The 15,485-nt window shown below is 38.2% G+C and overlaps 1 protein-coding gene across 1 annotated transcript in view; it reads left to right on the forward strand.

Annotated features, from left to right (window-relative positions):
* MCTP1 (multiple C2 and transmembrane domain containing 1) overlaps positions 1-15,485 on the forward strand; it is a 216,462-nt gene that overhangs the window by 52,063 nt on the left and 148,914 nt on the right. Inside the window, exons 2-5 of the mRNA XM_063180010.1 lie at positions 7,965-8,079; positions 11,674-11,816; positions 14,524-14,603; positions 15,159-15,264. Coding sequence (XP_063036080.1) covers positions 7,965-8,079; positions 11,674-11,816; positions 14,524-14,603; positions 15,159-15,264 — 444 coding nt within the window. The remainder of the gene's footprint in view (positions 1-7,964; positions 8,080-11,673; positions 11,817-14,523; positions 14,604-15,158; positions 15,265-15,485) is intronic.

Here is a 15,485-nt window from a genome sequence, read left to right on the forward strand (position 1 = left end):
GTTATTTCTTGGTATAGGTAATGAACTTTTTCAGGTGATTGTTTCAAAAGTGAGGTAATCTACCTGAAATGTGCACATGGATTCTGCAGAAAGGGTTTTTATTTTGTGAACTTTGGCAGAAAATGCACATTTTATGCACACTTTCTCAGTGTCACACGTTCATTATGTGCTGTTTAATTTCTCATAATGAAGTGCTGTGAGACGTCGTTTACCTTCCAAATAACCGATCCCTTATCCAAAGTAGGAGGGTTTGAAATAACCAAATTTACAAAACTTTTTTTAGTGTAACAATACATCATCATTTGTCTTTAGAAACTAAGGAGACAGGCACATTATGAAAATTAAAGAAAAGGAAATCAAAAGACTCACTGTTGGGGCCAGTGTCAACATTGTGTGTATGCTGTAGTGTGGAGTTCTTGGTATAATACATCTTTATCCAAGCATCCATCAGCATCACTCTTTATGGTGTTTCTCAGTCCATACTCATTTGCTTTGCCCTTTTTCTATCAAGGAAGAGAAGTAATGAGTGGCTTTGGGACGGGTTCTCAGCATGAGGGCCCAGGAGAATTATGCCTGGAAGTGACTGGACGATGTGGAGTTAAGGAAGCATCAGTCAAAAGGGAGATATCTGTATTCTCCAAACAAACATCTTTGCTTTTTCTCTATGGAAAATAGTGAGGCTCTTTGAAAATGCCTTTAAACGAGAACAGCAATGTATGTGATACTTAAAAATGCATTAATTTTTATTTCAAATTTCCAGAGTTGCAGTCAGGGAGACAGCAAATGTGCTAGTCCTTTTGTGAACCCTCTCACAGCAATAACTTGAGACCTCTGCCTTTCATCTGCAAAGTAAGGGGGAATTACTATGCTGTTTCCACTGGTCAAAAATGATGCCTAGAGGGATTAAATGAGAGGAGTATGGGCAGTATCTGGTATGTGAAGACACAAAAGTACCCAGATCCTTCCAAAACCATTGTTCATTGTTTCTTCCTGAGGAGAGTGATTCTGATACATATTCTTTTTTCTTTATGAGTGATTTTAAAAAAATTATTATTACTATCTTATCTTTTTTTAGCTTTGAAGTGAATGCCAGAAGGATATTTAACTCCACCATTTTGAAATTATAAACATAGATAAAATTAAAATAAAGGTGTAAGGTTGACTAAGGCTAGTGTGCCGGTTTGTGTGATTTCTGAATCCATAAAGCTGAAATGACTGCAAAATGTAGATACACAGAGATTTTAAGGAAAGACTTTTCACTTTCCATATTCAAGTTTCAAGCTAAATTGAAGCGAGATTTAGGTTACTTTCATTCTGAATATCTGCAGTTTGGAGCAGTAGTCAAATGATATTTGTGCAGAGCCATTGCTACCAGCTGGAGATGAGCAGTATTGCTGAGCAGTTGCCAGCTCAGAAGGCTAACTCAGATTTGCAGATATCTTCGTGAGACACAAAGCACTAGGGAAGTTCATTTTAGAAGCAGTTTAGTGTTGTTTTACTGATTGTGATACTATTGCTATATTTACTTTAAAACTAATTCATTATAATTCAAATTCTGATACAATTCCTAATGTAAACGATAACTTTGTCATATAATTTAAATAAAAAAACTAATTCTGGATAACCCATGTTATGTAGAATGTGTTTATATGTATTTATATAAATAATTGGGATTATTAATATGTAAAATTGAGGTAGGAATATATTAGAATTGTTTTCTGTAGTGAAAACATGGATGATTTAAGTTTAAATACAATGATTGGAGATTATTCAAGCGAGTGTGGTATATGGCATTTATGTTGACTTCAGGTATTTTTCTTATTTTGAAATGGAGACAGCTACTTGTTCACAGATCATCTTTGATTTGAAGTGACACCTCTCTCTGATTCCTAATTGAATTATCTTTCATCTCCCATGTTTGACATCACTTGCTGTGTAATTCTGCACTCTTCAGGCAAGTGAGAGAATTTTTTTGTGTGATAGTGCAAATTTTTCTAGAGGTAACAGAAATGCTAGCTGCCAGAAAGTGGAATAGTACTGCATCTGTCTGAGACTTAGTCTTTGGAAAAAATAGGAAAAAGGAAATGTGGGAATGATTTTAATGCTTAGCAATTCAATAATTTTGGAAATTGGGAGTCTGATTTTGGCAGGAAAGAAATACGTAATTTTTGTATTTTCAGTTTTTTTATTTTCATCTCCTTAGACCCTGCTTCTGTTTCCCCTTTTACTTTGTGCATGCATCATGTATTTGTGAGTGCAAATGCATGTGTAAAAATGTACTCAGACAAGCCATGTAAGTTCCAGTAATCTTAAAACCAAAATAGCACAGAACTGCTCAATCTTTCCTTGTCTTGGAAACTGAGTAATTCTGCAATAATTCTTCTGAAAGTCAGATCTAATTTGTTTCATGATGACTTAAATTTATTATGCTTTTTTTCATTTTTGAAAAAAGATCATATTTGGGATTTTTGAGAGCATGGGCAACTTGCTTTCTACAAGCACATGTAGAAAGAGGCTTCATGTTTGTTGAGTCATACATAGTATGGCTTGATGTGCCTTTGAAAGTAATGGGTTGCTTCACAGAGAAAGACTGAAATGTCCAGGGAATGGTAACAACTTTTATGAGCACTGCAGCATAAATGCAAAGCATGTATATAAGCTTATTTTGAAAAAATTAATATTTGTGTGCATCTTGCATCTTGGATATACTCTTCTCTTAAGGGTTGGAGGGGATGGTAGTTCTGAATGCCAACTGCAGCACTGCCATATGAGGGCGACTAGAAGCGTGTCGTGGTTTGAGAAGTAGTAAGTTTTCTGGGATATGCTGTGGTCACCAATAGGTGTTCAGATTTTAATATTGGCGCCTGGTGTGGCCATTGGGGACATTGGATACACCTCTGAGAACACAGCGGTTAAAAAGCAGAGCACTCCTGGGGGAAGCTCTCTTGGGTTCTGGTGAGGAAAGAGTTCGGATCTCTGCCCCGTTCAGCTGCTACCGGCTGGGCCGGGGAGGGGAAGCCATGCGGCTGGGTGAGGTAGGCCGGGCCTTGGACAGCGATGGGAGGTGAAGAGGCCCCCCGAGCATGGAAGGGTGGGAGGCAGAAGCACCAGGAGGCATCGGGCAGCCCCCCAGGAGAGAGAGTACAGCCTGTGCTTGGGACTGCGCTATCTTGAAACTTGGTAACTTGTGCCGGCAGTGCAGTCCAGAAGGAGAAGAAGCGGGCGGGGGGAAGGTGCAGCGAGTAGGTGTCCGGCCGCTTGTGGGAGCTTGGGCGAGCAGAGCCCGAGCTTTTAACCCTTTTTCAGACAATGAAGGCTTTGCAGAACATTAACCTTTCCTTAGAAGAGAGATAGAGATGAAATGGAAGAAGGAAATTTGCAAGTGTGAAGGTCTGGGAAAGTGAAAGATGTTGGGAGAGTAGAGGAGAGTCTTAGGTGGGAAGAGATGATGGAGTGGCCTTAGCTGGACTCTTCTTGTTATAACCATGGACAGAACCATGTTTCCTGTGACACAGAGACTGCATCCAGGGGGAATCAATGGCTCAGAGCCAAGAGGGTTCAGTGTTGGTACCCCTTGGCCCCAGGGGGTGAAATCTGGGGGGGACAGATGTCCCAAAGGTGAGAGACTGTGCTCTTTTTGGAACAGGACAAAGCATCCTTGAAAGGAAAACCCTAGAAGCAGCTCTGGTCCATGTGCAGTGGCGAGAGCACTGGCATGGAAGGAAGAGGTCACGATGACAGATGATCTCCAGGCAGTGCCACGAGTGACATGGAAACACACGAGGTTTCAACTGTGTTTGCTGGGGAAGCCTCTGGCACAAGAAGGACTCCTCTCCTCTTGATGAACTGAGAATTGATTATCTAAAGGGGGGTGATGGACCAAGAGTTGGTGATCTGAGGGATGGATGTATTGGAAATTTGATGGGGGGAGTAGGAAATGTTTTTGGGAAGTTTTCATTTTCCCTGTGTGTTTCTTGTTATTTAAAGTTGCAGTTTTTTTAATAAAGTTTTCTTTATTTCTAAGTGGGGGCCTGCTTTGCTTATTCCTGGTCACATCTCACAGCAGACACCAGGGAGCATATATTTTCACTGGGGCACTGGCATTGTGCCAGACTCAAACCATGACAAAGTGGAAGGCAAAACAATGCATCGAGGAAAGGTAGCTAAGGTCAGCATATACTTTATTTACTGTGATATTTCAAATCAATAAAAATCACAAGATGGATGAGGTTTGCAGGGACTTCTGGAGACAGATCAATCAAACCTCTTGCTCTGAGCAAGATTGCTTGGGACAATGTCAGAGCAGTTTTCAGGTGTCTTCAGAGACTCCCTGGGCAACTTATTCCAGTGTTTGGCCTGGGTAAAGTGGCTCATTCTTGGTACCAAAATTGGCCAGATAGAAAGATAGGTTCTTCTAACACCGTTTTGAGTATTAGAAATCAGGCATACATCCTCTCAGTGACCAGCGTTTTGCTGGTCACTCAGAGGATCCTTCCTGCAATCAAGTGCCTTGAATGTCAGGTAAACAGAGCTTTTAGCATAAACAATGATTACATATTCATCACCTATCCCTGATTACCTAATGTATATGTATTACTGTATTTTACAAACCACACCCCTCGTCAAAGTCCTTATGTGGCCCTTCTCAGGTCTTTTTTGGTGGTCTTTAATGTCCGGTGTCCTTTTTAAGTGGCTTTTCCTCATACCCAGCTTTTGAGTTAGCACAGTGTTGTTGGTTTGTATAACTTCTGCTTTGTCAGCCTTGCAGAGCTGAGCTGGCATCCTGCTTACGTTTTGCACAACTCCTGTTTGCCTAAGTTACATCCTTTATCTATTTCTCCAGTGTTGTGCTATTCTGTTTGACTATCCTTATGAGAGTAAACTGCTGTTCTGTTCCACTGCTCTTATCAAGTCTCCCCTTCTCTGGAGACTAAATTCCTTAAGGGAGCTGGTCTAATATCTGTATTTCATTTTATGTGTACAACATTACAACAGCTGAATCACAATGCAGACTAAAACACACAGAGCAATTATTATTGCTTGTTATTATTATGGTGACAATTACAAACATGTATTAAAGTCCAGGTGGGTAACCATGAAGTAGGTTTGATCCAGATTTCTTCAGATCCCCAGGAAGTGTCCACAGGAAGTGTCATCTTGAGCTGTGCTTTGTCAAATTTGTGTTTGTTTCCAGATTTCCTGGACATCTGTAGACACTCTACCATTTTGATCAATATATACAGGGCAACTGATGTTAATGACAGTGCATACTTCTTGTGATGCCAAGAGAAAATCTAGTGCCATTTTTTTTGTAAAGTGACATGTGACAAGCTCTTAACTTCTTTCTGCAATGCAGTAATGACATCTATAGTATGATTTTCTCTATATATGTTATATAAATTTTTTAATCTTTTATATGTATATCTTTTTATATAAAGAAAATTGTCTTAATCCATTATTGTCTTCTCCAATTCACTTACTCCTAGCCAGGCTAAAAAACACCATACAAAGCTATAGAATGTTGTCACAGCAGTAGCTTGAGTGCTCTGCTCTTGGTCACTCAGTTACAGCATTTAAGGTGCATTTTATGCACTCCAAATAGCTTCTTATCCATAGTCCTGTGGGCACCTGGTCTTTATCAATTATTGTTATGTTAAGGACTAAGGCTTTGAAAGTACAAATGCCTTTCCAGCTTCGGGGCAACACTTTATGAGTTTTATTCCCACATATCCAATAACATCCTGTTCCATTTGGTATTGGCCAAGGATGGTTACTTTGGTCCATATGAAGTGTTTGAGTGCACTGTGTGTGATTTCCAACAGAAGTTCTGATTTCAGTGTCCTGTTCCTTTAGGGGGGTTACATCTTTGCACCTATGTACAATCCTAAGAGATGTTGGCGAGTGCTTGCACACTGACTGGTTTGTCTGCTTCTTGGTAACAAAAGTAACCATATTAATTTCTTCTGGAACTCAGGTGCTGTAAATGGTTAAATGGTTTCATTAAAAAAACTGTTACACAACCCCGTAGAAACAGGTTGGGGCAATATATTTCTAGGATGAAAAGAAGTGTAAAAATAAGAAAATTACTTCCTTCAGTCCTTGGAAAACTTAGAGTCTAAATCCCTCTGCTGGCAATTCATTGTTTGTAGGTTACCCATTGTGTTTGTAAGAAACAACTGATAAACCCAGAAGGATTTGCCGTGATTGCAGTAGTTGCTTTTCAGAGAAGAGAACATAAGAGAGTTTTTAATTTGTGATAAAACAAGGGAGGATAATGACATGGGAGAAAGGTGGAGAGAGCAATGTAGCAGAACTGGCAAGGAAGCTGTGGTTTCTTTCTTGAAAAATGTTTGTCATCTTTGTGGAGAAATGGAGAACTTGGTTTTATTTTCTTTTTTGCTGTACTTTTGCTGTACTGTCTTAGGCTCTGCAAGTGGTGCTGCAAAAGTAAAATTTTATATTGAATTTAAATCAATAAATGTTTGGAGCAAGAGCAAACTCTTGCTCCAAAATCAGGATATGGAGGCAGATGGAAAGAAGAGCAATTTGTTGGAAACTCTTCTGTTTGTATTTTTTTTACTGCCAGACATTCTTTGTCCCTCTTTCACTGCTGTGGAACCAATGCACATGCCAGTGTGCATTTTGGATAGCATTTTATGTGTGGCAGCAAAAGTTAATGTGCTAGGGCTTGAAGTTATGACTCTGAAATAACAAGAATAAACTAGGTATTGAAATGCCTTTATTTTGTGTCTTCCTTCATGCTTTGGCTTTAGTATAAAAAGAAGAAAGAGTTTAATAGGGTGAAAGAGATAAAACTGGTTTCTTGTTGAAATGGTATAGCACTTGATACATGTTCTGAGATATTTCCATCATGCAATTTTTTTTTCTTGCAGAGGACCCATAATCACATAATAAAATATTAATAGCACTACTCTTAAAAGATTTAGCTCCTAGCATGAGCGTATGTAAATACAGTATTCAAAGTATGTAAGAGATTAGGCTTTTGTATCTACTGTGAATGTATAATTGATTTACTTTTTCGAGTCTTAAAATTATAAGTGGTGTTCCAGGTGTGTGCTGTAATTGGATCCTACATAGAGAGATATGTTAAAAACGTTTTTGCAAAAGCTTGTGTATACTAAGAAATATAATTACTCTACTTTGTATTTTGGACAGGAATGTGTTCATGAACTCCAGAGGGCTGGGGAGTTTCTTGCATTCTGACTTCCTTTATTGTATTTTCTTAGGACACATTTTATGCAAATAACTAATCTAAGAATATTTGCCCTGGCATACAGAACTACAGATGCATTTAATGTCTTTATGGTGATTTTCTTGCCTCAGCTTCCCTCAAAACTCTCAGGAAAAAAATCCACATAGCTTGCAAAGTACAGCAGTAGAGCACAAAATCTTAATTTATGTATGTTTATTCAATGCATATGTTATAGCTATTGAATCAACAGAGGATCGGAGTATACTAGTAATGACTAGTCCAAACAATACTATAAGGTCCAGCTTTGTATTTTTCTTACTTATTTTGCTGTAGTGGGCCAGGACTAGATATGAATGTAATTGCAACTGTAATTCTTAAAATCATCAAGTAATTTGGATTGGAAGGAACCTTAAAGACTACCAATTTCCAACCCCCTTGTATGAAAGAATTATTTTTCAGCCAGTTTGGTTTTTTTTGTTGTTTTGGGGGTTTTTGGTATTTTTTTGTTTGTTTGTGTGTTTTGTTTTGTTTTGTTTTGTTCTTAAAGGAATCTTGGTAATTATTATACTGATGAAATTGTCATATTGAGCTCCTATCCATCATCAAGGACCAGATTCCTTGATGTTGGGCAGTAGCTCTGAGGTGGGGGAGTGGGATGTGGCCTTTTCTTAGTTCAGTAGGTATGATGTTATATATACCTTACATGAAACTTTTAGTAACATTAGCTATTGCATTTTTTTTTCCTCTCCAGAGAACAAATTCATTTGGAACTAGTAATGCAGATTTCCCCCCTGGGGACCCTGGAATGTACCAGTTGGATGTTACACTAAGAAGAGGACAGAATCTAGCTGCACGGGACCGTGGAGGTAAATGAGCTGGTGAACACTGCCTTAATAATTGGGAAGTTGCATATTCATTGGGTAAATTTATATGTGGGTATTGAAATTAAAATATGCTGGGGAACAGAACTAGTGACTGGACAGCAGCTGGATGTGACACCACGCAGTCATGCTCTGAGCCCAGCCATCCAGACAGTTCCTAACCCATCTTAACCTCCCAGTGAGGAGGGCATCTGCCTAAACCATGGATTGCCAGGTTCTCCAGGAGAATGCTGTGGGAGACAGTAAGAAAGGCTTTGCTGAAATCCAGGTACACAACCTTTCCATCATCCACCAGTACACAACCTTTCCATCATTTACAGCCTTTCCATCATCCACCAGGCATGTCACTTGGTCATAAAACAAGATCATGTTGGTTAAACAGAACCTGCCTTTCTTAAACCACTATTGTCTGGATTTGATCCCTTGATTGTCCTGTATGTGCTGTATGATCACACTCAAGAGAATCTGCTCCATAACCTGCCAAGGTACTGAGGTCAGGCTGACAGGCCTGTAGTTCCCTGGATCCACTTTCCAGCCCTTTCTGTGAATGGGCAACATGTTTGCTAATCCCGAGTCATCTGGGACCTGATGATAAATAAATGATAGAGGGCAGCTTGGTGAGCTCTTCCACCAGCTCCCTCAGTACTCCTGGGTAAATGCCATCTGGTCCCCTAGACTTGTGACTGCCCAAATGGCTTCACAAGTCACTAATTCCTCTTGCATTACAAGATGTTTATTCTCACCCCTGTCTACCAGCTCAAGGGCTAGTTTCCCTGAGAATAATTGGTCTTACTGATCTTACTGTTACAGACTAAGGCAAAGACGGCATTAAGTACCTCAGCCTTTTTCTCATCCTTGGAAACAGTGTTTCCCTTTGCATTCAAAAAAGGATTGCGGTTTTACTTGGCCCTCCTTTTGTTGTTAATAATTTATAAAAACACTTTTAATTTTCTTTCACAGCAGTGGACAGATTGATTTTGGGCTTTTTTCTCTCTAATTTTCTCTTTACGTGACCTAATGACATCCTTTTACTCTTTCTTAGTTGCCTGCCCTTTCTTACAAAGGTCATAAGCCCCTTTTTTTTCCCTTGAGTTCCAGCAAAAGTTTCCTGTTGATGAGGCTTCCCTGACAGCTCATCTCTCAGCGCATAGGGACATTTGACTTCTGTATCTATAAGATTTTCTTCTTAAACTGTGTCCGGCCTTCCTGGACCTCTTTATTTCCCAGCAGACTCTCTGAACCAATTCCAGAACAGGCTGAAGTCCACTCTCCAGAAGTCCAAGGCAGAGGTTTTGTTCCTTACTTCACCAAGAATTAGAAACTCTGTCACTATGCCCAAGATGGGTATTCTGACCACCACATCTCTCACCAATCCCTTCCCTATTCACAAAGAGCAGATCTAGTGGAATCTCAACGCTGGTAGGCTCCCTTGCCAGCTGTGACAGGAAATTCCACACACTCCAAGAATCTCCTAGGCTGCCTCCTCTCTGCTGTGTTGAGTTTCCAGCAGACATCCAGCCAGTTAAAATCTGCTACAAGAGCAAGAACTAGCAATTGGGAAATGTCAGCCAGCCGCCTATACAATGCTTCATCCACCTCCTCATCATGGTTGAGTGGTCTGTAAGAGACTCTCACAAGGATGTCTGCCTTGTTGGCTCCCCCTGAATCTTGAGCACTCAAACTTAACCGTCACTATTCTTGAGCTGTATACACTGAAACACTCCATGATATACAGAGCCACCTTATCACCTCTTCTTCCTCGCGTGACCCTTCTGAAGTGCTTCTAAACAGCCACAGCAGCACTCCAGTCAAAGAAGTCATTCTACCATGTTTCTGTAATGGTGACTTGTCTCACAGCTTTTCCACTGCAGAATGACCTCCAGTTCCTCCTGTTTGTTATCCCTACTGGGGTCATCTGCTTTAGCTATGTTGTCAATTTCAACTCTGACGCTGGTGTGAGCCCTGCTGGGCTCATATTTAGTGAGCAGTGTTTTATCCCCTTCTCCCTCCAAACCTACTTTACAGCACTCTCAATCAACCCTTCCAACTCACAAGCTAGAACCATTTTTCCTCTTGTAGATGTTCCAAGGCTGTCAGCAAAAGACTGATTTTTCCCTCTCTTGTCTTTCAACTCAATGCCACTCCCACCTTAACCATGCAGAAGTTTCTGGTACAGTCAAGGGATGCTTCATTGCCAAACTGCCTACATGAAGTCAAGACCTAAGAGAATTCCTGAGGTTGTAGAGTGGTTCCAAGGAGCAGGGCAGTGGGCACACCATAATGTAGTGTCCATACACAGGATTAATTTAAATACATGATCTTTGACTTCAAAATTATCACCACTGTTTGAATAACCAAGGAGCAAGTTAGTTATGCTAGACAAAATGTTTTTGTGCCACTGAAATTCTGCCCCAGGAATTACAGGTGTCAATGAAGGTTACACAAGAGACCACCCTTTTCCACTGTTGTAGTTTTTTGAAACAAGGAGATCTTAACTTCAGGTAAAGAGTACTGACATCTTGTGGCTGGATGAAATAATGCAAAGAATGCTGCTCATAACCCTTCTAATTTATGTTTAGAAGATCGTGTTGCAGTTTTAAAAAAAGGTATTTCTTTTGGATGTATTTTCCAGTGGATACGAATGCAGAGTTCTAAAATCTGCTGGTCTCTTGAAAAGCCCTAAAAGTTAAAGGAAAAAAAGAAGCCTTGTCTTACAATTTTGCTGCTATTAATGATGCAGTTGTGATCGAAGCTGGAGTTACTGTTTATTTTAAGATAGTCTTTGGTCAGTTAGTTTCACATGCCCTCCTGGATGAATGCAAGTCCCTATGCCCACCGACCCTGAGACTCCTCCTCTCACAGGTGGTTCAGTCCTTGTGACACTTCCACATACACGTCCTGTGCATATGGCATTCATATGGCATATTTAACATTTTGTCATACCCATCAGGGTTGTTTTTCTGATCACACTTGTTAATCAGTTTTTGAAGAGGCTTTGTACAGTGCTCTCTGGTGAGTAGGTGATTATTGCAGAAGACATGTTGAGGGCTTTGTGGACAGACTTCAGAGTTAATTTTCTCATTGTGAGTGCTGTAGGAAGTGAGTCTATATGGAGAAGAAAAGCTTGGACACAATAAAGTCATTGAAGACTTACACTGGTGGCATCAGTGGAGTATGTGCCTTTTCAAAGGCACAACATAATTAGTTTAACGTTTTTACAGGAGAAATTTTAACTTTATAATCTAATTTTTGTTGCATTAATATAATATACTAGGCCTAGTATAGGACATGATTCTGTTAACTAAAACAAGTACTGCCAGTATTTCATTATGACTTTGAGAATGGATTGCAAACAACAGAAAGTGATGCAAGTGCACATTTGATGTTAATGGAGTCAATTAACTGAGTATTGACACCCTGGAAAGTAATAGAATGTGGCAATAAACTAGTCTATTCAACTGATGTGGTTTTGAATTTGACTATCTGTAGAAATTTAGCTCTGTTTGAAGTAATTTAGTCTCCGTTTCCTTTCTGTATTACAAAGACAGAATTAACAGTATAGATATGTGTCTTTACCAGGAACAAGTGATCCATATGTCAAGTTCAAACTTGGAGGAAAAGAAGTATTTAGAAGTAAAACAGTACACAAGAACCTCAATCCTGTGTGGGAAGAAAAGGCTTACATTCTTATAGATAACTTAAGAGAACCATTGTATATAAAGGTAAGACACCAGCTTACATATGTCTGATAAATTAGAATAGAAGAATTACTGGAAGAATTCAGGCTTTGTGATTTTCTGTATACTGGAAAATTTATTGTGCAATAGTGAAGACTACAGACTAGTTAGAGTGAAAATAATTTAAGTTTTGTCTATAGAATGATGATGTCAACATTTTTAAAAGTGGCAAATACAGGCATTTTTGTTAACTTCAGGTCATAATTGTTTTATATTTCTTTAGTGTGATTTTAGCAGAAGAACAGAGAAAGTAAACTGTATTTCATGATCCATTTCATTTATGGAAATATCTGCATAATAATGATATGAACCATAATCTGTCCCATTAAAAGCAATTCGATGCTGAGGTCAGTTTTTGAGAATTTATTGAGATGTGTACCTGATTCTCCGAAGTTTTCTAATTTTTCAGTTTGTGTGGAACACAGTGAGTTTGCTTCTATGTTTCAGGCCATTTTCTTCTCTTACAATTTTTACATTCTAGCTCTCCCTAGTAAATCACAGGTGAGGATGATTTTGTCATATTAGAGGCACCAGTTATTCTGAAATATCAGATTGCTTGAGTTTAGATCAAAAAGTGGCCAGCAATGTCCTGACTAATAAGCAGCAGAGCCACTGGTATTTCTTAGATGTTGGTATTGGGATGAAAACCGTAAAAACCGTGATGATTGTTTTATGCCCCCACAGAAGAGAAAGGTGCTTTTCTGGCCCTGGTAGTTTATGGTGATGCAAAAGTGATTCTTAGTTGTGTAAAACAAAGTAGATAAAAATTATTTTCCCAAAAATGTATTTAGAAATCTGTAGTGCTAGGATTCAAAATAAAACATGCATACATTGAAAATAATTTGGGAAGCATGGAAACTTGGCTTACCTATATAATTCTCTTAGTTGATCTGAAATTACATGATGTTTTAGATCAGTATCAGTCTTAATGTAAAATTCATGACAGAATTTTAAACTGAAATGCCAAATTGTAGATTTTTTTTTTTGTAGAGCAATGCCACTTAAACCTCTCTTAGGTATTAATCAATATTACATTTCATGCTGCTCACATAAAGTACATAGTTACTAGAAAAGCTTAAAAGCTAAACAGAATCCTCAAATGGCATTTTCATGCCTTTATTATGTTCAGTGACTCATAAGGAATGCACAGGTGAAAGAGAGAGGAAGATGCAAAGACTTGCAATGTAGCCACCTGTTCTAGTTTATTTATGCCAAGTATCAGCCCTGCAGTAGGGTGTGTATTTTTTTCCCCTAGGAAAGTGTGTCAAGTGGTATGTCTAGCATGCTTGCACTCTAAACACAGTGTGTGAAGTAATTTAGGTTTTATAGCTCATTCAGATACTTTAAGACATGATTGAGTTTTACTAAGCTAAAAATACTTACTTGGTATTTTTACCATGATAATTTGTAGAGGGAGAGAGAGGGAGTAAACAATTTTGACATTGCACCATAAACTGAGATTTCATATTATGTTTTCTTTTCCCAGTGGAATGACTAACAGATATAGAAAATGCAAGGGTGAACACTCAGGCAGATTGATGCATGTGAGAGACTTGTGCTTACATCCTTGTATCCAACCCATGGAGTTGTGCAGCTGTGCTGTAGCTTTTGTCCAAAGGATTTCTGTTACTACTATCTTAACCCTGTCCATATTAACTTATTTGCAGAAGATGAACTGTTTTGCGTTGAGGAATAGCTTCTGTAGTACAATAGTAGAAGTACTTATATTAGAGTTGAAGACCTTGAACCTAGTCCTGTCATATTCTCTATTTTCTCCTTAACACATCACACTCTTACTTAGCTGAAGATATGTTCTCAGAAAACCTCATATTTACCCAAAAAAGATAATTTACCTTAGAAGTTGACTTTGATAATTGGTCTTTTCCCTTTTTTTGCATTTTTTAAAATTTGTGTTGTATATTTTCTTTGTTGCTGTCCATCTTTTTTGGTTTTTTTTCCCTGCAATAACTGCCTCTGGATTATTTGCTTTCCTTTCTTCAGACTTAGGAAGTTATAACCCATCTCAAGTAATACCTTCTGATGTACTGGCCAGATTCATGTCTGGATGTCAGTAAATTTATCAAAGTATTCTCTCTTTTAGGTAGCAAATTAAGAGACAGACTTCTCCTAGTAAAGTATTAATTGTCATTGTTTCCTTACACATACCCCTTCAGTTTTAATCTTAGATTGTAATGTTTCTAACCCTTGAAAATTACATAGCCTTCAAAATGTACAATTATATTATTTCAAATACTGATGCAAGTGTTATAATAAAAGTGGAAGCACTTTCCATAACCATATCCTACCCTCCTGCTTCCACTTTGCAGGATTCATAAAGGAAACAATGTATAAGAAATCAGTGATTCTGCTTAGCTTTATTAATTGTTTTGATCTTCCTTCTTTCAGTGCCTGTGTTTATAAAAATTTTTCTTTTTTTTTTTAAATCGCTGTCGTTCACATGCGAAATGTACACTAGTGTCTCTATATGATGCAGTCTGATTTATAAACAGGCAGTTTCAGACTTGAATTTCTGGCCAGAAAGTTTCAAGTTACTTTCAGGTAGTCCTGATTCAACAAGAGAGAGGCATGAAGCTACAGCTCTGGAAAAAGAGTTTCAAGAATGATTCATAGTCAGAAAAGCTCTAAAGAAAGAAATATTTCAAGTACCAAATAATGCTTTTGTGCATCATAGGTATTTGATTATGACTTTGGACTTCAAGATGACTTCATTGGTTCAGCATTTTTGGATCTCACATCATTGGAATTAAACAGGTATGGCACAAACAAGCCTATGGAATAGTTATATATTTTTATTTGATAATATCATGTTTGTGGAGTTGTAAGTAAAACATTATACTAAAAAATAATTACAGAAACCTACACAGCATAAAACGAACTAAAGAAAACCACTTATGTTTAAGAAATTATTGTATTATGAATGTTAATTTATTAGCTGATTATGCACATTTTAACAGTGTCTATGGAGAGGTTTGCTTTACAATCACTTTAATCTTGATTTCTTATTAGCTTCATTCACAGCATTACCCCCTAATGTTTGAAATTTTTTGGTGTTTTTGACCCATTGTTGTTACATTTTTTATTTAATTACTTCAGCACATGTAATACAGTACTTAATGCAGAGTAAAAGTATTTAGTCATTTTTATAAGCATTCAGCAGAAATACTTTTAAGTAGAAATAGCGCAAATTTGTGCCACTGTTTTCCAAGTAGCTTCATATTAATTCAGATGCTTTCAATTCTTATGATTGAGAAATTTCATTATCGGAGAGTCTGAAATCCAAGTTAATGCATAGGTTTTGTCTCCTAGGCAAACAGATGTTACTTTGAGTCTGAAGGATCCTCATTACCCTGACCATGATCTGGGAAGTATATTCCTGTCAGTCCTGCTGGCTCCAGGAGACCAGCGAGAAGCGGTAATTTTATGTATTTTAATAAATGTCATCACTCCTGTGATTGATCTCTGGTTGGATGACATCAAGCACAAGAGTAAATATCAAATTATGAGATTAATTTGACTTTTCTAATTCTTTAGATAACACTGAGCGATGTTTCTGGTGTAGTATAGCATATTTCACCTGAGTTGAATCCTCCCTTATATAGTTAATAAGAAGGGATTGAGATGGATCAGGTAAAG

Source organism: Melospiza melodia, chromosome Z (genome assembly GCF_035770615.1).
Source record: "Melospiza melodia melodia isolate bMelMel2 chromosome Z, bMelMel2.pri, whole genome shotgun sequence".
Classification (NCBI taxonomy): Eukaryota; Metazoa; Chordata; class Aves; order Passeriformes; family Passerellidae; genus Melospiza; species Melospiza melodia.